This window comes from Emys orbicularis, chromosome 4, assembly GCF_028017835.1.
Source record: "Emys orbicularis isolate rEmyOrb1 chromosome 4, rEmyOrb1.hap1, whole genome shotgun sequence".
NCBI lineage: Eukaryota > Metazoa > Chordata > Testudines > Emydidae > Emys > Emys orbicularis.
In genome coordinates, this window is record NC_088686.1 from 7,606,197 (window position 1) to 7,629,010 (window position 22,814).

The 22,814-nt window shown below is 41.4% G+C and overlaps 1 protein-coding gene across 1 annotated transcript in view; it reads right to left on the reverse strand.

Annotated features, from left to right (window-relative positions):
• The window catches only part of SAV1 (salvador family WW domain containing protein 1), a 35,062-nt gene extending 13,890 nt beyond the window's left edge, over positions 1-21,172 (reverse strand). Inside the window, exons 1-4 of the mRNA XM_065402928.1 lie at positions 21,036-21,172; positions 16,629-17,069; positions 3,128-3,398; positions 1,894-2,037 (exon numbers count right to left, since the gene is read on the reverse strand). Coding sequence (XP_065259000.1) covers positions 1,894-2,037; positions 3,128-3,398; positions 16,629-17,069; positions 21,036-21,129 — 950 coding nt within the window. The 5' untranslated portion in view covers positions 21,130-21,172. The remainder of the gene's footprint in view (positions 1-1,893; positions 2,038-3,127; positions 3,399-16,628; positions 17,070-21,035) is intronic.
• Positions 21,173-22,814: the final 1,642 nt, after the last annotated feature.

The window sequence follows — 22,814 nt, forward strand, 5'->3', positions numbered from 1 at the left end:
TTTTTTCTATTTTATTTAGTAATGAAGATTTTTGAGCAGGGACGTAGTTGTCAACAGTCTAAATGCAAAATTCTTAATTTTGTTGTGAAATTTGTATAGGTTCGTTTCCAGCACTTTATGAAATTAAAAAGTAGTTAATAGGCTAGAAAAGATTGAATGTGATTATATTTCCTAAAGCCAGCATAAGGAACTGCAGTGTTCTTGGACTCAAACACATTAAGACTAAGTCACACACTCTGGGCTCTCTAGCATATTATTCGACATGTTGACGTGAACAGTAAGGAGCACTTGGCAAAATTTTTCTCCACAGATGGATCTTCCTTTAAAAATTGTGAAACTCATCAGCCCAGTGTTCTTATATGCCATTTCACATACCTGTGTGATTAAACAACTACAGGACTATTGCTTCCTTGCCCTCTGGAGACCCTGGAAACCCAGGAGGCAACAGTCACACTCCCATGGAGTGAGTTGCACATGTTGGTTATGAACAAACCTTTGGCAATGTCTGCACTACAATTAATCACTCATGGCTGGCCCACACTTACAAGGCTTGAGCTGCGGGGCTGTTTAATTACAGTGGACTTCCGGGCATGGGCTGGAGCCTGGGCTCTAAGACCCTCCCGCCTCACAGGTTCCTAGAGTCCACGCTGCAGCCCAAGCCCAGAAGTCTATGCTGCAATTAAACAGCCCTGCTACCAGAGCCCTGTGAGCCTGAGTCAGCCAGCACAGGCCAGCCATGGGTGTCTCGACCGACCCTTCGTATTTAGTTTCAGGGGTTTAATTCCATTTGACAGCTCCTTATAGTGGAAAGGGAAAAACAAACAGACTCTTTTCCTAGAGAAAAACTGTATAGGAAATTCCTGCTAATTTACAAATAAATAAAAGTTAAAAACCCAAACTCAGAACAGAGAAAACTGTTCTATTTGGTGGGGAAAGGAATGAACTGGATTCTTCAAGCTGCAACTGACCCTCTCCCAAAAGATAGGCACAATATTTCTTGAATTCCCCATCTTGCTCTGCTGGTAGAAGGTCATTCCTATGGGTCCAGCCCGACCTAATGGATAAATTTGGTCTGTCAGAGGGTGGAGGAAAGAGAATCCTCCCCTCAGGCGCCTGAGGATCAGCAGTCGGAGATTTCTGAGGTTCACAAGAGCTGCATAAACTACACACACTCAGCACAAGGTAGAGCAGCAGCCATACCAGTGTGGATTGCATCAGACCTGCAATGTTACTCCAGCGCTGTATGTTTATATTTAAAATACACTACGCCGCAAGACTAAACTGGGTTTGTTGCTTGGGCGCATGTTTTATCCACAACCGTGCCTCCTTCCTATGCCTATTACTGTCACAGCACTTATCCTCTACCTAAGGCAAAACAAACCTCCCAAGACTAGATTTAATACCACTAGTGTGACACCCAAAGATCAGTAACCGCTTACTGTGAAATAAGTCTCTCCACATCCGACCAAATATGTTATCCTGACACCAATTCTGATTTCGCTGCAGAAAGCCTGATGTTAAACCTCTATCAGACACTGGGGGGGGGTTGGGAGAAGAACGAAGGGGACATATTCTAACCCCATCTTCTTTAATATACTGTTGATGTCCCAACGATACAGTTACTGGTCTCAAGCATCCTTGTACCTGGTCCCCACAACTTTTGCATATGGCTGCACTTGTGTTCTGAATAACTGAAAATATCTGCTATAACTTTCTACATTTAATTCTACTGCCAATAATAGTGCCTATGCAATGAAACAAATTAATTTACATAATGCAAAAAAGGTATTTTTCTTTTCCAGTTGTTGAAATACAGCTATAAAGAAAAATACATTTTTTTTTTTAAAAAGACAGAAGTAAGTCATTTTGAGAGGAATGAAAAAAGCTACTCACTTTACAGGAGCCCTGGCATAGACCTGTAGCCAGTCAGGAATCTCTGCAGTGTGGTATGGATTTGCAGGCACTAGAAGGGGCTGGCTTCTCTCAGCTTGCTGTGGTTGATAAGTCACTGGTGGAGGTTGATCATAACGAGGAACGCTGTACAAAGAACAGAGATATAAATCTAAAATGTATCAATTCAATAACCTCCAAAAGCAGCAAATTAAATATACTAGCATAATTGAAACGTTAATTTTGACCAAAATTTTAAAATCTTAATAAAAACTACTGATCAATCCAGCCACTTACAACAATAGGAGTCATGTATGCAGACTGATGGCATCACAGCATACAGGTAGGTTGCATTTAATTTTAAATGCTCCAGTATTTAATTTTAAATACTCTTTACTGGGAGTAAGGAGACTTTCTGCAGTCATTTTTAATAATTGTGCCATGGTCTTTATTTTATTCTAAACACAAATGTAAACACTGCTGCATTTATCACATTGTACAAACTCATATCGGACCATTTCACCTGTTACCCCACTGCCTTTTTACTAACATGGTCTGACCAAAAATTAAAAACCGATTTTAACAGATAAAATAGGCAAGTATCATTTAGCTGATCAACCCAAAATTCACTGGATTTAGAACAAATGTGTTCTAGTTACATTTGGTTCAAGCTATTCCACAATGTTATCTATTGTTCCATATTGAGAAATAAGAAAAATAGTACAGCAGGGACAAGCGTGTTGAGTATACTAACAAAAAGTTATCAACATTTATATTCTGTGTAGATGAAACAGGGACTTTCATTTTAGAGCAGAACTAGCCCATGTTTAAAGTGCCTCTTCATCAGGATTATTATTACAGGTTATTTGTGAGGACAGCCTGCTGGAAGGTAAGATTTAACAGCTTCCTTTCGACCTGTAACATTTTTCTCCTCCTGAAGTATTCTGTCAATCTTAACGAATATTAATAGTAAAGTACAATGATGCATTGTTCTTGACTAGTTGGTAGCAATATTCTGTGCTCTGAATTTACATGAAAATTAACACAGCTCAGGAAACAGAAGCCTTAAGGTTATCTCCCTTTACAATTAAAGCAACTTGGACAGAAACCAGTAAAGTTTCATGTATAAAAAGAATGTATAACAGATCAGTGATGTGCTAAAACAGAAAAGCTCGATTTTCCTACGCTAAATTGGATCAGAATATAGTCTGCAACAAAACTAACATTGATCGCTTACCTGGGAGCACAGGGATGCTTGTATTGAGCTCTTTTATTGATGTGATCTACATAATACACTCCAAATTCTGCTGACTCAACTCTTTCCCATCCAGGAGGCAGCCCCTCACGCTCCAGTGGATGGCTCCAATGAGTCGTATTAGTGTTATGATCAATGTAGTATTTCCTTCCTCTAATAGTCCAGTCCACTGACCAGCCAGGAAGAAGAGGTAAATCTTCAGAACTGTGATTTGTTAAATTTCCTAGTGATGTAGCAGGAATCCTGCCAATGCCTGAAAAAAACATAAGAGAATTCAGCCAAGTTGACAACAATGCTTGAAATTGGTTGACTGCCTTACCAAAAAAAAAAAAAAAAAAAAAAAAGTTGTAATTACTTTCCTCAGGAAAGCAGTAAAAGATGGTCATGTTCTGAATGAATAATAACTCAAGAATAAGGCTGCAGCAGATTTACAACGTCTGTATTCACACATTGTTTTTCTCTACATATTTCAAATTAGAACTGGTCAAATGAATCACTAATGATTGGTTAATTAGAACATTATATGTATGGATTGACCAACAACAACAAGAAGAGCAATAATCCTTTTGTAAGTCAGGTCTCACTTCCTGAAAAAAGAAAAAGCGAAGCAGTGTTTGGTTTCCATAACATAACCTGAACTTTTGCTACCAGGTACTCTTGATTTTACCCACAATGCACTGGACGAAGGTCACAGCAGTTTTATCTATATTTACTAAAAGTATGTTTGGAGCTCAATGTCCAGCTGACTTACCTCCACGAAACTCAGTTAAGACTTACTGGCTCCGTTTACCTTAGAAAAGTATGTGATGTATTTAATAGGGATGACACTGCAATCATATTACTAACATGTTGAATTCCTGAGCAGGACTGGCAGACATGGGATTTTAAATGCCTGAGCATATTTAAACTACAGTTTATGTTAGTAATACATTACAGTTACATCTACCCTATATACCTACTAAATACAGCTACAGTATTTTTCTAGTGTAAATGGGACCTTCAAAACCTATTCAGCAGCAGACAAGCCTTCCTAATTTACCTACACAGGCAGTCACAGAAACAGAAGGGAGGGAAGAGATGCAGAAGTTAAAATAAGACAATGGAACAACGATCATTATACCATATGCTTACATAACCACAAAAGATAATTCAATAACATTTTAAAATCATTACTTTTTAAATATACAAATATAACACTTACATGCATTATAGAAATTAGTGCACCAAGTACTAATAAACACAATAAAAATGTCATTTCAATTTTTATATCTTTTCCTTCTCATTGTGTATTGTGGAACTTTAGGGAGGACTCCATGTCAGTCAAAGTACAGTTGAAATGAGAAAACCTCCAGCAGAGATAAAAACATGGCTGAAAATGTAAAACACATGGTGACCTAACCAAAATGTTCACAGATCACTAAGTTTCATTCCTTAGACGCTTGATACCCAGTATAATGTTGGCACAATTTAAACTCTTCTTCATATATCCTTGAAATATAAATTTATTTTCCTGAACTGCAGTTACATTTACATTCCCAGTTAGATACTCCTCTAGCTGCAGAGAAATCCCTAATTCAATACAGTAAAAGCTGTTTTATCTAGCACTTCATCAACTGGAAAGCTCTATAAACCGGCATTTCTGATCTTCATTGAAATGCTGGTTTATAGACGGGTTGGTGCGGGGACGGCAGGGGGTTGGAGTGCGGGCTCTGGGTGGGCGTTTAGGTGCGGGAGGGGGTGAGGAGTGCCGGATCTGGGGGCCACTCACCTCGGCCGGCTCCCTGCAAGCGGCGACCTGTCCCAGGCTCCAGCTGTTCCTAGGTGGAGGCATGGCAGGCAGCTCTGTGTGCTGCTCCCCCACCTCCGCCCCCAGTGCCTGGGAACCGCGGCCAATGGGAGCTGCAGGGGTGGCACCTGTGGGCGCAGGCAGCGTGCAGAGCTGCCTGCTGCGCCTCCACCTAGGAGCAGCTGGAGCCCGGGACGTGTCGCCACTTGCGGGGAGCTGCCAGAGGTGAGCGCCTGCCTAGATCCAGCACGCCGTACCCCCTTCCGGGCGCCCTAGCCTGCTGCCCTGAACCCCCTCCCGCACACAAACTCCCTTCCAGAGCCCACGCTCCACACCCTCTCCCGCACCCCAACCCCCAGCCCCACACCCACTCCCTCTTACTTAACCGGCATTCTTTTACTTACCGGCACCCCCCTTCCTCCAACATGCCTGATCAAACAACTTTTACTGTACTTTCAAATGCCATAATAAAATACATTTTACTTGATTCCAGCATTCCCAACTAGCTGATAAATGTCCTATTAATGCTATATTTTCTCACTGAACCATATAGAGGAGTTTAGATTTTTTCCTCTCTCAGAAGTTAAACAATTGATTCTACCACAGTACTAATGTCTCCACAGATGTTGGAATAGATACTTCCTCAGCTTTGGCTCTTCAGAAATAAAAACGTGTGCGAGTGTATGAGAGAGAAAGATGGAACTACCGGTATCATCCAAAGAATACCACTAAAAGAAAACGATCTATGCTAGCTCATCCAAAAAGCAGTATTGAAGCCAGACGAAACTTCACCATTACTCTTTCTCTGCCTAACCATCTGTTATAAACAGATATCACACATGCAGCTTCTCCTTTGTACTCATCCTTCCACTTCTGCTATCAGGGGAAAACACTGGCACATAAAGGACATTCTTTTCAATCTTTTGCTGACCAGTTTAGATCTAGTACAGCACAAGTACTGGAGTAACACCTCGCCTGCACTTTCAGTCTGTGATATTAGCCATCAGCAATACGGTAACTGGAAATTATTCAAAGTGAAGAAACACAGGAAACGAGGGACTGAAGTCCTCTCTTCCCTGTCAGCCCCACTGAGCACTGGACCTGAAAACATTTCTATTTGTCAACCAAAATATTTCTAACCCTGGCAGGTTATGAAATATTTGACCTTAGAGTACCTCCCTGTATTAAAATATTTTTGCTATTTCCGTAAGTTAACATGTGTACCAATGCTGTGGTTCCCTCTCGCAGGTACTGATCCTGAGAAGGAATCTGCAACCTGGACCTTATTTCCCTGTGGAGTCCCATTGAAGGCAGGGAAGAGAAAGGCGTTCCAGTTTCTATTTCCAAGAGGAAATACAATTTTCCAGTTAAGCTACTTGAAAAGATACTGGACTTCAGATAAACAAGTCAAATATTTTCTCCAATTAACTGGACTGTTATGATTGGGACTCTTCTTGGATGTGTAAACAAGAACTACTTATGGTGTCAGCACTGGCATGGGATTCAAATACTCTCAGACATCACTAGAAGAAAGAACCTCAACATAGGAATAAACGTTAACTTTCCTTTCAGTTTACATTTAAAACTAGCACATGCTCAAGTGTTGTGTTGTGTTTTTTACTCCCACTTCAATTACAGCATAATTTAGCAGCCAATATATACTCCTGTGGACAGAAGTTAATGCTTAATAAAGTTTCAAATCTGGGATTACAAGGTTTCAGATGGAGCTAAAACCCATTCTATGTACTAACAGTTAAGGACTTGTTTATGCGGGAAGTTATTTAAACCACTATATTTATCCCAATATAACAGCCCACGTGGACACGCAAAGGTCTAGTCTATACTTAAAAATTAGATCAACCAAGCTATGTTGCTAGGTCCCTGTGCACCATAGTTAGGCTGACTTAACCCCCGCAGTGTAGATGCCGCCTCTTGAGAGATGGATTAATCCCTTCAGCTGATGTAGGAAGGGTCTACACTGCAGTGCTATAGCTGTGTCACTGTAGCGGCTGATGTATAGACAAGGCCTTATATTTAAGTACATTTGGTGCCACAAAAAACCAGACAAGAGCTAAGAGGGGAAAGGGAACATTGTAATCAGGATGATTTTCAAGTCTGTTACCTTGTGAATCACCAAGACGAGAAAGTAATTGCTATACTTCATTGGAAAGGCAAGACTTCTCGTTTTCCTAGTTTCTATACGTTAAGTTATAGCCACAGACCTTAAAAACAGTCACTAGTCCCTCAGACAACGCAATACTATTTTGGCACTGTTTCTGGACTTAACATAGCAAGAACCAAACCAATGTAATTTTTTGATCCCTGGATAAACTTTTTTTTTTTTTATAAATCTATAACTGAAGCAATCAATAGTTATGAAACGAAAGGCTAGATTTACAGGTAACAAAGGGGCTAGAAGTACATAGAAAGCTGTAAAAGGTCACGTATAGTTTCATGTATACCTTTTCCTTAAGTCATAAAAACACCATCAGTATTTTCTTGAGGTTGTTGAAAGTTAGAAGAATTCAGATTCTATTTGTGAAGTACAGCGTCTCATGCCCTTTGAATCGTTGTGGCATTCAACTATAATTAGCTTAATTTAGACATCTGTTTGTATAATTGGAGTTACTGAATATCAAAATAAACCATACACACTGCTTTTGCTTATAACATTCTATGAAGGAAGTACTCAGCAGATGCATCCTTGAAATGAGAATATACAACAGGAATATTTCCTACTGTAGCTTAGAACAACAACAGGAGAGGAAAAAACTACTTTGTTTTTTTAGACTCCTGTAAGTATCAATAGTAAGAGTGGGCACCACTTCAAAGGCTAGATTACCATTTAATCTTTTTCACAATTGCTGGTCAAAGACGGGAGGGGCATTTAAAGTATTAACAAGGAAAATATTGTGTTATAACAGGATATTTTACTAGACTGCAAGACAACCTGAAAGTTACACCTGACAGAAATATGCCTGGTACTTTACAGTCATGTAAGGTTACAAGAACCCTGCCTTGAGGAGCTTTGTAAGAATACTTATTAATTCTACTTCTACAACAGCTGAGGACCCGAAATGTGTATTACTGCCCATTTTAAGGCACTATACAAACACACCACAAAGTCCATGGCTCAGAGCATTCAGAACTAGATTCAGATAATATAAAGTATGTATTCTGACAATGACTGGTTGAGGAACAAGTTAATTTTAAGTCTGAGAGTTCTTTCAGTAGAAGTGTGGGGACAGATATTTAAAACAAGATGGAACTTTGGCGTGCCTATTAGCGGGTGGCGTGGTCGCAGTCTAACTCCTCCACTGCAACTTTTCTTTTAAAACCTGCCCTCTACTATCCTGGCTAAAACGTCTCTTTTCTCCTGGTACTTTCTTGGGTTAGATCTCTGCCACTGTATTAGTGGCTAGACAGGCTTTGCGTTTCCTGCTCAGAGACGGAACAGCTTCTGCAAAATGGTTTCTGTTAGCACTGTCTCAGTCCTTTCCAAGTTATAACTCTTTTACTCTCTGCTTAAAGGTGGGTTCTCTCATATGAAAGTGGCTTTCTTAATGAGAGTTACCAAATGTCAGGAGTGGTCACAACTGTATTCTCATTTACTGGCCTGCAATCCCTGCCCAGACTGCATCACTTAAACCCTGTAGTCTGGAACCTGTCTTTTCTCATTTGCCATTTCTGTTTCTCTCTGACTCCGATGTTTTCTTTTTACTTTAACTACTGGTCTTAAGGAATCTCAATGCTGCCTTGTTATTTTTGGCTTGGCTTTTCCTCTGTGCCGTAACATGCTGCCTTCAGTTCAATCCTCTGAACTAACTGGCAACTAGCTTCTGAGTTTTTACAGTGTTGCAAAGCAGAGGAATCCTGTTGAATCTAGTCTGCTCTCCTTAGGGATGCAACTGTGTATTATCTCACTAGTCTAACAAAGAAAGAAAATGTAAATGGATATAGACCATTTTTATTATCCATATTTTACAATACTTCATGTATTTCCAGGTTTTAAGCCAGGCTCTACATTAAGTCTCTTTTTGAAAACCTTCAGCAGCACAATGTCAACACTAGGATCCAAGCATCAGTTTTTAGCATTGTTTTATACCATATATCATGGAATCCAGAGACAATGCAAAGGAGCTCCTTTGCATCACAATATCAATTCTTATAGAAATGGACCTGCAATGCAACGATGCCTTTCAATTCAAAATCAAGTCTTTGTTTGTGTATACACCACAGAGAGAACAAAACAGATGTATTGCACAAATGATTTTGTAGTCCAATCAAAGGGATCTTTCTGTGGGAATACCCTGCTTGGAAAAAACGGGTCACTGGAATCTATTCTGAGTGGAGGTCTCAGTTCTGCCATAGATCATCTCTTTGGCCAATCAATTGGCCTGATGGAATTGTGCTGGAAGAGAGCAGAAGACCTCAGAGTGACTAGAAAGAAGGGGAGAGAGAGAGAGAGTGTGAGTGTGTGTAAAAAAGGGACTGAGCAGGGAACCTCAGCGTGCTACCATTCATCTGATGCAGAACCGGAAAGGTGGAGCAGTTTTAGATCCCACTGTCCTTGACCAACATGAAAACGGTTGAAGGACAAGTACAGCCTATTGAATAAGACCCTCAGACTTGCTTGTGTTTCGTTCTAATATCTCGAGTACCTGCATCCCAAAGCTGGTCTAGAAACCTGATGTGAGGTAATCTCCCCCCTCCCCCCCATCCCAAAAAAATCTCAGGATGGGAAACAGGACAGGGAGACAAGAAGAACTGTTTAGTTTTGGGGCGGAGGCAGTAAGTTTTTCAACTACCACACCAACTATCACCATTAACTAGATTTGCAACCCTTAGATACTCAAATACCATCCTCTTCCCACCCATCCCAAAGTTGCTGGCTTTACTCCCACCATGTACCTTACGTAAGAGCACAGGTGGAACATTCCCCACCACAACCAGACAAAAAATGAATTTAAAGTCTGGAACAAGATCAACGAGAACAAGCTGTGAAAACTGTGTTGCTATAAAATTATTGTAGAATCAGCGCAGTAGTTTAAAAAGATAAAAATAATGTAGAAGTCAAACATTTTCCCAATTTCTTTTTCTACAAACACCACCAGGCTTGTTAAAACAGCTTTCTGTTATTGGTTCCCAAATAAACCTTCCACTTGACCATTAACCTCACTGCTTGTTTCTTTTCCTTTTCCCCACGTTATATGAACCATGAATCCTTGTTTACAATTATGAAGAGTCATGATTTGACATGAGCAGCATCTTTTGCTTTCATTATCATTCAGTGTGTAATGTTAATCATTTTCATCTTCCGACATACCCGAATGGCTGAAAATACCCCTCTGAAAGTACCCCCATACAAGTGACTTAAAAGATCACTGATTTTCATGTACATGTCAGTCAGTTCTATGGCTTATCTACAATTACAAATGACTCAAGAGATATGGTTATAACCCAGCTTGAATCTGAAGCACAGACAGGGCTTTAACCAGGGACCAATCAAAGGCTTTAACACAGGAATGGAGAAGAGAAGAAGAGGAAAGATAACCTCTCAAATTGTACCTATGTTTCAGATGTCAGAGAGGCAGCTAAAGATAAAAAAAAAAATAGGAGAGGGAAGGGTCTGGGGTAGAGAGGTAGATTTTGGGAACCACCACCATTAAGGTGTCAATCAAAAACAAAGTTACTGAGAGCAAGAAAAGGCGGGGACTGAGAAGAGAACCTGAACATCAGATAGGAGGGAAACAAGGAACTCTGGGGGATGAAAGGTTAAGGTAAAAAGCCACCATTAAAGAAGATACCAACCCCAACTGTTTAAAAATCATATTTGTTATTTTTAAGCTAGAGTTTTTTTTACAGGAATTCTGGAATTCTTTGTGGTTTGAACCGTTAAGGTTCATTTGGGTCATGTTTTCAAGCCTCTCTCTGGAATCATGAGGGTTAGAATCTTCAGGTAATCACTTAACTCTAGGAGCTGAAGCTTTAAGAAAAACACCAATATCGCGAGATCACCAAAAAAAACCCAAACACATGAGAATTGGCAACACTAAGATACTGAAGGAGTGGTAGGAGAATCAGGAAAGCAGAATCATGGAAGCCAAAAGAAGAGAGGAAGTGGATTAAGAGCAGAGACTAACCACTACTGAAGACCTAAACCACATCATGAAGGACAAAAGCAAGCCCTTGTAAATTGAGCTAGAAAGTAGTCATTTCAATAGGGCTTGAAAAAAATCCATTTGCCCAGTGCAAATAGGAGTCATTCCTAGGCTAGTGCCATCAACTTCTGCAGAACCTAACCTTCCATTTTAAAAACTGCATGTTTTGAACCCTAAATTACTATTGGAAAGATAGATTTCCAAACATGAATGGTGCATAAACTGATGCACCAATATCTTCCTGAGTCGGCGAAGACAGACCAGTGCTGCCAGTCCTGTTTGGGTGAGAGAAGGGGAGCTTGGTGGGACTAGAATACACTGAGGTTCTTCTAGATTTGGGGTGGCCCAACATTGACTGACTGACCTGGTGTGTTGTGTGTGGGGGCAGCATTAACTGGAGAAGCAAAGTTCAGCCAGCAAGAGACTGGGTCTTCAGGCATAAGCAGATGGAGATAACCGAAGTACAACAGCAGCAGAGGAGCTCTGCTTGAGGCACATGTATATTTCAGTCTGATGATGAGTAGGTTTAATCCTTGAACTAGCAGGCATTACGTAGTTTTTTTTTCAAGCCCTGGTCATTGTGACTTTGATTAAGACAATTTTGATTAAGTAGAGAGGTTGGAAGCTAGATTGGAGGGGGATAAAGAAAGAGACTGAGGTGAGGACATGAAGTCAGCAAGTAAAAAGCATGCTCCCAAATTCTGGAGACAAAGGAAAGACAAGAGATAGGACAGCAGACCGTACTGGATAGAGAATTTTTTTTTTTTTAAAAAGATGGAGGAGTGAGCCAGAGGAAAGGAAGCAGTTGAAGAAAGGGGAGGGGGGAATCCGAGGGAGCCAAGGATGATAAAGGAAGGGCCAAGGGAATAGGTTAAAGGATTAAAGACAGTTGATGATAACTCAGTCAAATAAGAATAAAGGAAGGTAGAACTGGGGTGAATTGGGGTGGAAGATAGATGAGGAAGTTTCAGTAAAAAAATCTTGTCAAATATTTTGTTTTTGAAAAGATAACTACAAGGCTGTCAAGAGATTAAAAAATTAATCACGATTAATCGCATGATTAAAAAATTAATTGTGATTAATTGCACTGTTAAACAATAATAGAATACCATTTATTTAAATAGTTTTGGATGTTTTCTACATTTTCAAATACATTGATTTCAATTATAACACGGCATACAAAGTGTACAGTGCTCACTTTATATTTATTTTTGATTACAAGCACTGTAAAAAACAAAACAGTATTTTTCAATTCACCTAAGTTCTGTAGTGCAATCTCTTTATCATGAAAGAAACTTACAAATGTAGAATTATGTACAAAAAAACTGCATTCAAAAATAAAAGAATGTAAAATTTTAGAGTTTGCAGGTCCACTCAGTCCTACTTCTTGTTCAGCCATCGCTCAGACAAACAAGTTTGTTTACATTTGCAGGAGATGCTGCTGCACACTTCTTGTTTATAATGTCACCTGAAAGTGAGAACAGGTGTTCGCATGGCACGGTTGTAGCTGGCATCGCAAGATATTTACGTGCCAGATGCACTAAAGAGTTATATGTCCCTTCATGCTTAAACCACCATTCCAGGGGACATATGTCCATGCTGATGACAGGTTCTGCTCCCTAACAATCCAAAGCCATGGAAATTGACACATGTTTATTTTCATCATCTGAGCCAGACGCCACCAGCAAAAGGTTGATTTTCCTTTTTGGTGGTTCGAGTTCTGTAGTTTCCGCATCGGAGTGTTGCTCTTTTAAGACTTCTGAAAGCATGCTCCACACCTCGTCCCTCTCAGATTTTAGAAGGCACTTCAGATTCTTAAACCTTGGGTCGAATGCTGTAGCTATCCACAGAAATCTCACATTGGTATCTTCTTTGCGTTTTGTCAAATCTGCAGTGAAAGCGTTCTTAAAATGAACAACATGTACTGGGTCATCATCCAAGACTACTATAACATGAAATATATGGTGGAATGCGGGTAAAACAGAGCAGGAGACATACAATTCTCCCCAAGGAGTTCAGTCACAAATTTAAGTAACTCATTTTTTTAACAAGCATCAGCAGCATGGAAACGTCCTCTGGAATGGTGGCCAAAGCATAAAGGGGCATACGAATGTTTAGCATATCTGGGACATAAATAACGTGCAATGCCGGCTACAAAAGTGCCATGCAAATGCCTGGTCTCACTTTCAGGTGAGATTGTAAATAAGAGTGCAGCATTATCTCCTGTAAATGTAAACAAACTTGTTTGCCTTAGCGATTGGCTGAACAAAAAGTAGGACTGAGTGGACTTGTAGGCTCTGAAGTTTTACATTGTTTTGTTTTTGAGTTTTGCAGTTATATAACAAAAAACAATAATCTATATTTGTAAATTGCACTTTTACAATAAAGAGATTGCACTACAGTACTTATATGAGGTGAACTGAAAAATACTATTTCGTTTATCATTTTTACAGTGCAAATGTATAATCAAAAATAATATACACTTTGATTTCAATTACAACAGAATACAATATATATGTAAATGTAGAAAAACATCCAAAATATTTAATAAATTTCAATTGGTATTCTATTGTTCAACAGTGCAATTAAAACAGCGAGTAATCACGATTAATTTTTTTGAGTTAATCATGTGAGTTAACTGCGATTAATCAACAGCCCTAACAACTACAACCTAGGCTGAGAAAAACGCAAAGGAAGAGGAAGCTGGGAGGGAACTGAAGATAAAGACTTGGGTTCACATTCTCATTGGCAATGAAACACATCAAATAGTTTAAAATTGCATGCTGTGGGGGGAAGACAGTGCTTTTGTGCAAAGGAACAGAATGTCCTTTTTTTGCCCCTCCCCTCACACTAAGCAGCAGCAGATTTAATCCCTGGTTCTACTACTGCCACAGGAGACCTCTAGAATTGACAAGTATCTAAGTCACTTTTACTAATGCTCAGTCAAGCTAGGAGCAATAAAGATATGGGAATGACTGACAATAGAGAACCAAATTTAGAAGCTCCCTTCTGTTTTCCAGCAACCAGAGAGGTGAAAAGGGCAGAGAGAGGAAAGTCCTCTGTCAGCAGTTGTTTGTGTAGGTCTCAAATAGCTGCAGGGGAGAGAACATTTAAACAAACAGAAAAATGTGACTGTAAAATCACAAAAAGTTGGCAGGGTGACCCAGAGACAGTACCAACAACTACTTTTAACTTGGTTTGGAAATTAACTAGATTTCAACTGACAGTGTCCCATTTAATCACATGAAAAGAAACCCAGATTTCCATTTCCAGTGTATCAAAGACTGTTGCTGTTCCACCAAGCATCAATAATGTTTTCCAAAACTGTTCTGACCAGCCTATATTAGCACTTAAATCATTTTCAATATTGCTTTGGGGAAACGGTTTCAGCCATGGTTCACTGTTTCCTACAATAGACAGGGTTTTTAAAAACTGATGGTTGTAATTTAATAGGAACATATGACTTGTATGGATGCCCCTTTTCAAACATATCAGATGTATTATTTAGCATTTAGCAAATAAAACCAAAATGAAAGTGCATAAAAGTCCTCACAGTAAAGCTTCATTATTTACTGATTTTAAACAGTATTACTATCATTACTCTTTGGAACTCAGTTTTCCCCCTAACTATTCACTGAATAAGAAGTTTTCTGTAACAAAAGCATTTCTCTGTCAAGCTAAAAATTCCATACATGAGGTCAGTAACCTTAAAGTCTTGACATTCTTGATAACAAAGTTGTTTTCTTAGAGACAGCAGATTTACTCTTTTGCTTTTAGTTTACACGTAAAGATGAACTGAATGTATTTCACAGCAAAAACACTTATGTACATGTTTAAAGTTTAAAATACTTTCTTTAAAATACTCTTTGTATAAGATGTTTTATATTTATCGAATGTTAGAACATAAGTACACAAGTTCTCTCTTTTTAAGGTCACTTTTCTATGACCAATAGAGTGGTTCCACAGATGCTGTACAAGTTTCACAGATTCTCAGTAGCTTTCCATTGTAAGGAGAAGATTCATAACAAAACACCACACAAAAATTATTCAGGAGTGCCATAGCACACAGAGCAGAGAAATGTAGAATTACTGTGCTGGAATGCCATCAAGGTTTTGATTAAGCAAAGTACTCTATCCTCTTTATTGTGGTATTTGACTTCAGATTGTTTATAAACAAAACTACAACTCACAATTTATTGCCATCAGTTATTCTATACATATTTAATGGATACAGGAAAAGTCTACTGCAAGTTGGCAAAAGCAAGCCAACTAATGGCTACAATGTTACCACAGGGATGTATTTTAAGAGTGCAGATACGATTCATGTCAATTCTCATAGCATTTTAACAAAGGGGATTAAAATGTGCAAGTGAGCCAAAATTAATTATATGACAATTTTACCTCATCAGTATTTTGAGTGAGCTGGTCATAATTTAAGGGGAAGGAGTACTTCATAATCCATGCTTAGAATACCACTCACTTGGCTTCCATTTTGCACTCAATTAAAATACAGTATTCATTTTAACTCTTGAAATGTATAAGGAAAAATAGGTCACTTATAGGCGGATAGTACACATTATATACACCTCTACCCCGATATAATGCGACCCGATATAACACAAATTCGGATATAACGTATTAAAGCAGCAGGGAGCCCCGGACCCTTTAAAGTGCTGCCCAAGCCCCGCTGCTTTACCGCGTTATATCTGAATTCGTGTGGAGCCCCAGGCCCTTTAAATCGCTGCCTGAGCCCGGCCTCCGGCAGCCAGGCTCGGGTGCGGATTTAAAGGGCCAGAGGCTCCGGACGCTGAGGGGAGCCCCGGGCCCTTTAAAGCGCCGCCCGAGCCCCGCTGCTGGAGCTCCAGCGGTGATTTAAAGGGCCCAGGGCTCCCCGCAGCGGCCGGAGCACCAGGCCCTTTAAATCACCACTGGGGAAGCCGGTCCAGTCTGGCACGGCGTACCGGCTCTTGCTGGTACGCCATACCGAACCGGACCCGATATAACGCGGTCTCACCTATAAGGCAGTGAGATTTTTTGGCTCCCGAGGACCGTGTTATAGCGGGGTAGAGGTGTACTTAAAATTATTTTAAAAATTCAGAAGTGTATCACTTTATTTAAAGAAATAAAGGCTATGTGGCTTCTGGAGAATGGTATAATCTGTTTAATAGATGTATTTGTAAAAAAAATTCAATATTAAGCTTAAGCCTGGACGAATATAAGATTTAACTCCTGACAGGATTGGAGATATAAGTTTAATATTAAAAAGCCATCCTACAAAGTACCTTTAAAAAATAGTCTTTTTTTTTTTTTTTTTTTAAACCATGCACATTTCCTTTCCTTCTCCACAGAATATATGCAACCCTATTTCCTGGTTGCCATAAATATAAACAAGCAAACTTTGTATCAGAAATGTAATTAAAATAGGAGAACTAGAGAATATAGAGCAATACTAATAAAAAACATGACCAGAAGCATCATTAAGAAATATTTCCATACCAAAAATATTTCCCATGCATTATCTAAAATAACCACTTGCCTGCAGTATGCCTCCCTTGACTCTGTGACATCCTTTGGAAGAGATCATTGTTATGTCCATAATATCTATAGTTCTCATGTACACGATCACTTAGCTGATGCCTCCTTTGACCATCATAAAAATCATAGTAATAACGGGCACCAGCATCTCCATTTTCTGTAACAGAGTTAGCTTCTGTTAAAAAGGACTGGGAGGAAGAACCATATTCCCGAGGGACATCAGCCGAATTTCTTGCAAGATAGGAAGGCGCAGATAGTCTGTTGCTTTCTCGCCTCATTATTTCATGAGGTGGCCTCTGAACTGGAGTTCTAAGGAAACTCTGGTTTCTAGAAACTAGTCCATCCCCTGCAGCAGAGTAGGCAGAAGAGCTCGAGTCAGGAAGGCAGATATCAGTTCGCCGTGGAATGGTCGGACCATGACGGATAAATGAAGGCATCAGATCTGTAAGAGTAAAACATTGTAATTTAAATACAAACTTTGCTACAACAAATGTCCAAATTAGGTGCAAAATAGGTATGCTAATTGGTTGACCATAATGCTAAATTAGATTGTAGAAATCAGGAAATTCAAAGCTAAGGTTTTCACAGTAACATTAACTCAGCCATTTAAAACAAATATACAGTTAGAGTTCCAAATCCAGAAGGGACCATCAGATAAACTAGTCTAACCTTGGATATATCACAGGCCACCAACACATTACAGCCACATGCACACTAAATCCAACATACGGAATTATACCAAAGTATTAGAGCCCATAGGAGACTAAACTACTGTGTGACACCAAGAGAGAACATGAGGGACCAGAGGGTTCAAATGCTCAAGGCCTTAGCAATAGCAGGGAAATTGATTAAATGAGATCCTGGCAAATGACCTGTACCCCACACTGCAGAGGAAGGTAAAAAACCTCAAAGTCATTGCCAACCTGACTTGAGACAAAATTATTTCCACATTCCACATATGGTGATCCGTTAGACCCCTGGAGCACGTGAGTAAGAACCAGTCAGCCCAGCGCCTGAGGGAGATCTCAGTACCACCTCAGAGCACCGGCTCACCTTGCTTTTCATTTCTCTATCTCAAATACCACAAAAGAATCTCAAAGCATCTAGTATTAAGCCTCAAAACATCCATCAACTTATCCCCATTTTACAGATTGAAAAATTGAGGCAAAGATAAGTTAATTAGCTTGTAAGCTCTTTAGAAGAGAGGCTTTTACTCTGTTTGTACAGTGACTAGCACAACAGCGTCTCTAGGTACAAATGCAACATACATAAATTATTTGTATTTCACTAGCTTCTAAAGACCCCAACTGAGACTGAAGCACCATATACACATATAGTAAGAGGCAGTTCTTGCCCAGAAGAGCTTGCCATCAAAATACAGAGTTCATGTGACTTGTCCAAAGTCACACAGCAAATCAGTGGCAGAACAGAACTCAAATCTTTCAACTCCCAATCTAATGCCTTATCATGAGGTCTGCATTTCTGTACTTACAGTGACTGAGTACGTAAGTGACTTTCCCACAGTCTCACAGGAAATCTGTGGTACACACCCAGGAATAGAACCTATACTTTACTGTATCTATATAACGTGGCCTAGCTAGCAATGCTGTAATTCTGAATGCTTAATTTCTCAACCTTAATGTTACATTAATGTATAATAGCATTTAATAGCTCAGCTTTAAGGAAACTGCCATAAGACATGAACATTAATTGCTATACTGGTTCAGAATCTAAACCATTTTGCCTCTATCAAGTTAAACACCAACCCAGATGGTAGGCCTCACTCAGAAGGAAAAATATGCCAATGTATTCAATAACTGTTTCTAAAGTTTGTCTTTTAAATTACACTTCAGTAGATGCAATGAATAAATAATTTGCCATAAGAAGTGCTATGACACTAGAGCACACAATGGCTTGTTATTTCACAACAAAACACTGAAAACATTTCTAATGTATAGACAACGTTAAACTTTTTACAAGTTTAAAAATATTATACCTTTTATTTTTAAATCTAGTTTGTCTCCTTTCTCACTGGGAAATACAGTAATACCATGCTATTACTTTATATCTTCAGCCATTTTTGAGCTGTACATGCAAAACTGGTTATCAGATTATTGTTACAGTGCGAATAGAATTTTTAAACCCTTTTTACTAAGATGGCTAAAATGATTTCGTTCATAATTTACAGTATGATACTGAATTTGTGTAACAGTTTTTAAATTTTAAAACTAACACATTCCAAAACTCAAAGAGCACAACCTAAAGAGTTCAAACTTCAGTTCCCAAAAGTATGTTTTCAGCTCTTGCAGTTGCAAAGGTAACTGTTCAAACAACATGATGCACTGCTGTCACACTCCGGCTTTGTCTTTAAAAAAGATGTGTTTTTACCATAGGTTAAGTAACTATATTAGCTAGCCTGCTGTAAAATCCTATTAGAGTCACGGGATCACAGACAGGTGGGGAGTACAGTGCTGACCTTGCCTAGCTACCTCCTGGTAAAAAACTACACATGCCTTGTCTCTCTTAGGATTTTACAGTGAGATAAGTATCACACATTAGTTATCTTACCATAACCCCTCTCCTTCCCCCCGCTCTTTTGGCAATGAAGATATAGCCTTAGCTGGCAAAAAAGAACACTGACTTTAGGAGAGCTGCGAACTGCTCCAATTCATATGAACAAGTTATTAAAGGAACATTGTGAATTTAAATAAAAATCACACTTCTGTGTGAAGAAGATACTGTCTTCTACAACTGAACTGAGAGATTAGAGACGTTTGTTTACAAAGTGCATTTGACAACACTTGTGTATAGACAGTTTCCCCTTTTCACATAGGTCTTCCATACAGCAACAAGGAAAAGAACTCTTTCTTTTTTTTTTTAATGGAGGGGAGAATATTTTAAAACCATCAAAAGCTGGCTAGTAGGGTTGACAATTTCCTGCGAAAAACTAGTTTAGGAGGACCACGTGTTAGTATAACCTGGCTTAAACTGGGGTTAAACAGGGAAAAATAATTGCACCAGTGTCCAGCAAGTTCTGCAAGCCTAGAACGAGTCTTTTCAAATGTTTAATATATCCACTGAAAACTGAGGAACAGTTGGTCTATCCGCTACATCAAAGTTGGGCTTCTACAGAATTCCGCATGGCCAAATGGAACTAGACTGGTAGTCTGAAACTCTGCCTGCTTCTGATTGCTTAATGCTTCAAGCCCACAAATCTGCATTACTGTCATTTTCACATAATCAAACGTTTGACTTTTGTTTATAAAATATTGAAAATTGATGACACACAACTTCCCTGAGAAAATACTAAACCAAAGAAGTACAGACATTCTGATGCTCATTATTATAGTTACATGTATTAGTATTACATCCTCTGCAGTTTTACTTTTTGTTTGTACAACCCTAAATTAATCTCTGAATCTGCTGCCTTATGTAACCACAATTTTAATAGGTAACTAAAACTAAGTATAATGGGGTGTGCATTAACAAAACAGTTTTTAAAACTGAAAATACCTTAAACTGGGACAAACTGTTTTTCCCAGGGCAGTAAAAACAATGATTTTAGCTGGTAAAAACCATCTCTGGTAAATACCATGCAATCCCAGCTGGCTAGAGGATTTATGGGCAGGTGTAGTACCTCAAAAGTTTTAACAGACTTAATTTTTATTTGATTTATTCAGATTGTGGTAGTGCCCAAAAGACCCTATATTGGGATTGGTGCCCATTACACTCAACAATGTATAAACAAAACACAGGAGAAAAACAGTCCCTTCCCTGAAATGTATCCTTAAAATAAAAGCAATCACCAACAATTCAAATATGTACAACTTATGTACACTGGCACATACTTCTTACCGTTCACATGCATCTGAGCTATCCCCTCGGATCCTACATATCAAGTTGATAAGGATCCCCTTCAATTGCAGTCAAAGAACAGAGGTTTTACCATCACATCAGGTGGGCAGGGTGTCACTATAGGCCCCTGCCACCTCCTGGGGGGGGGGGGTGTTGGGGGGGGGTCTTCTTTCCCCCCAGTCAGGACTCCAGGCCCGGGGCACGCTCCCCGCTGCCCCCTAGGGGGCCGTTCCCCGCTGCCCCATGACTCCAGGCCCGGGGCACGCTCCCCACTACCCCCGGGGGGGGCCGCTCCCCACTGCCCCACGACTCCAGGCCCGGGGCACGCTCCCCACTACCCCCGGGGGGGGCCGCTCCCCACTGCCCCACGACTCCAGGCCCGGGGCACGCTCCCCACTACCCCCTGGGGGGCCGCTCCCCACTGCCTCACGACTCCAGGCCCGGGGCACGCTCCCCACTACCCCCGGGGAGGCGCTTTTTCCTCGCCCCCTCCCCCCAAGCCCGCGGGCCAAGGCTCCTCCCGGCGCCGCGCCGCGCCGCCCCGGACACTCACTGCGGAGCAGCGGGCTGGTCTCCTTCTTCACGTACTTGCCCTGCACCTCGCCCGGCTTGGAGAGCTCCGTGCGCGTCTTCTTCCGGGACAGCATCCCCCCACCCGGGGGGCTCGGGCCCGCGGCCGCCTCACTCCGCACGGCCCCCGGCGCTGCTCTGCGCGGCTCCCGGCTGCATCATCCCCGCAGGGCGGCGCGCAGGCCCAGGAGCTCACCCGCTCGTGGCGCGCTCAGTGCCGGAGGAACGGGGCCGGGCCGCAGCCGAACCATGTGCGGGGCCGCCCCTCCGCGCACAGCCCCGTGGGACAGCAGCAGCGCCCGCCTCCGCCTCCGCCTCCAGACAGCGAGGTGGCAGCGCCCCCTGCGGCGGGGAGGGCCGCTACGGCCAACAAGAGGCTCCTCGTGCCCCGCCGCGCTGCGCGGCCTAGAACGTTCGGGGGCAGAGGGTTCCGTGGCCGTTGGGTCAGGAGGGGCGGGGCTACACTCAGGGGGAGGAGCCTTCAGTCCCCCACCGTGGGGGCAGCAGGGCCCAGCCCCCTTAGCCCCAGCCAGGGGTGTCCCCTGCCCCAGGAGGCTGCTTGGGGACAGGCACCTCTGGCTGCCCAAGGCTGCTGGTGGGCAGCTCCTGCTGGGGTGGGCCTGTCCTGACCCTGGGGGCTATGGGCGGGAAAGGAGACCAGGACACAAGATGGGGGCAGGAATGGGCCCAGACCAGGCAGCGGGGAAGGAGGCTGGGAGACACAAATGGCCAAGAACAGGCCTAATTGAGGAGGACAGAGGAAAGGAAAGGGGCTGGGAGACATAAGGGGCCCAGACGAGGCCCTGGGAGGAAAGAGGCAGGAAGGGAACACACATGATACACATTTTATGGCAGTTAGATCACAAGCCCCGTCCCATTGTGTTGGCCAGGCCCATGGTCTGAGAGCTGGGCCTGGGAGTAAGGCCTCCCTGCTTTGATTCCATTGGTAGGCTGGTCACCTACTACTCAAGGAACTATATTAAATAATTGGGTTGCCACAAACTCCCTCAGGAGGTGAGCGCTTACCCCCCTACAGGCCTGTTATCATTCTCCAGCCCCCTAGAGATGTCACACGTCAACAGTCGCCCGTGACAGCAAAAAGCAAGAGCCACTAGGCTAATGGATGGGTATGGTGCAAAGCTAGTTGAGGTGTGTAAGCTGCATATTTGTATTACTGCAGCAATCAGAACTCCATTGTGTTAGATGGTGGACATGCACACAACAAAAAACAATCCCTGCCCTAAAGAGATTACAATCTAAGTGTAAGACAAGGGATAACAAATGGATACAGACGGAAGCACAAGGAACAATGAGAATATTTGGTCAGTATGCTAGGCAATGGTCACAGCACACCAGCATCAAAACTGGCATAGAAAAATGGTTACCTACCTTTTCGTAACTGTTGTTCTTCAAGATGATTGCTCATGTCCATTCCATTCTAGGTGGGTGCGCACCCATGGGAGATTTTTGTCTTAGTGGTAGCTGTAGGGTTGGTTGTAGCATCTTCTTGAGTGCCTCGCTCATGTGCTGGTATATTAGACGTTGCCGACCCTATGCCCTCTCAGTTCCTTCTTGCCAGCAACTCTGACAGAGGGGCAGGTAATGGAATGGACATGAGAAAACACATTTTGAAGAACAACAGTTATGAAAAAGTAGGTAACAGGTTTTTTCTTTTTTGAGTGGTTGCTCATGTAGATTCCATTCTAGGTGACTCACAAGCAGTATCCTTGGAGGCGGGCTCTGAGTTCACAGTTCAGTGGCT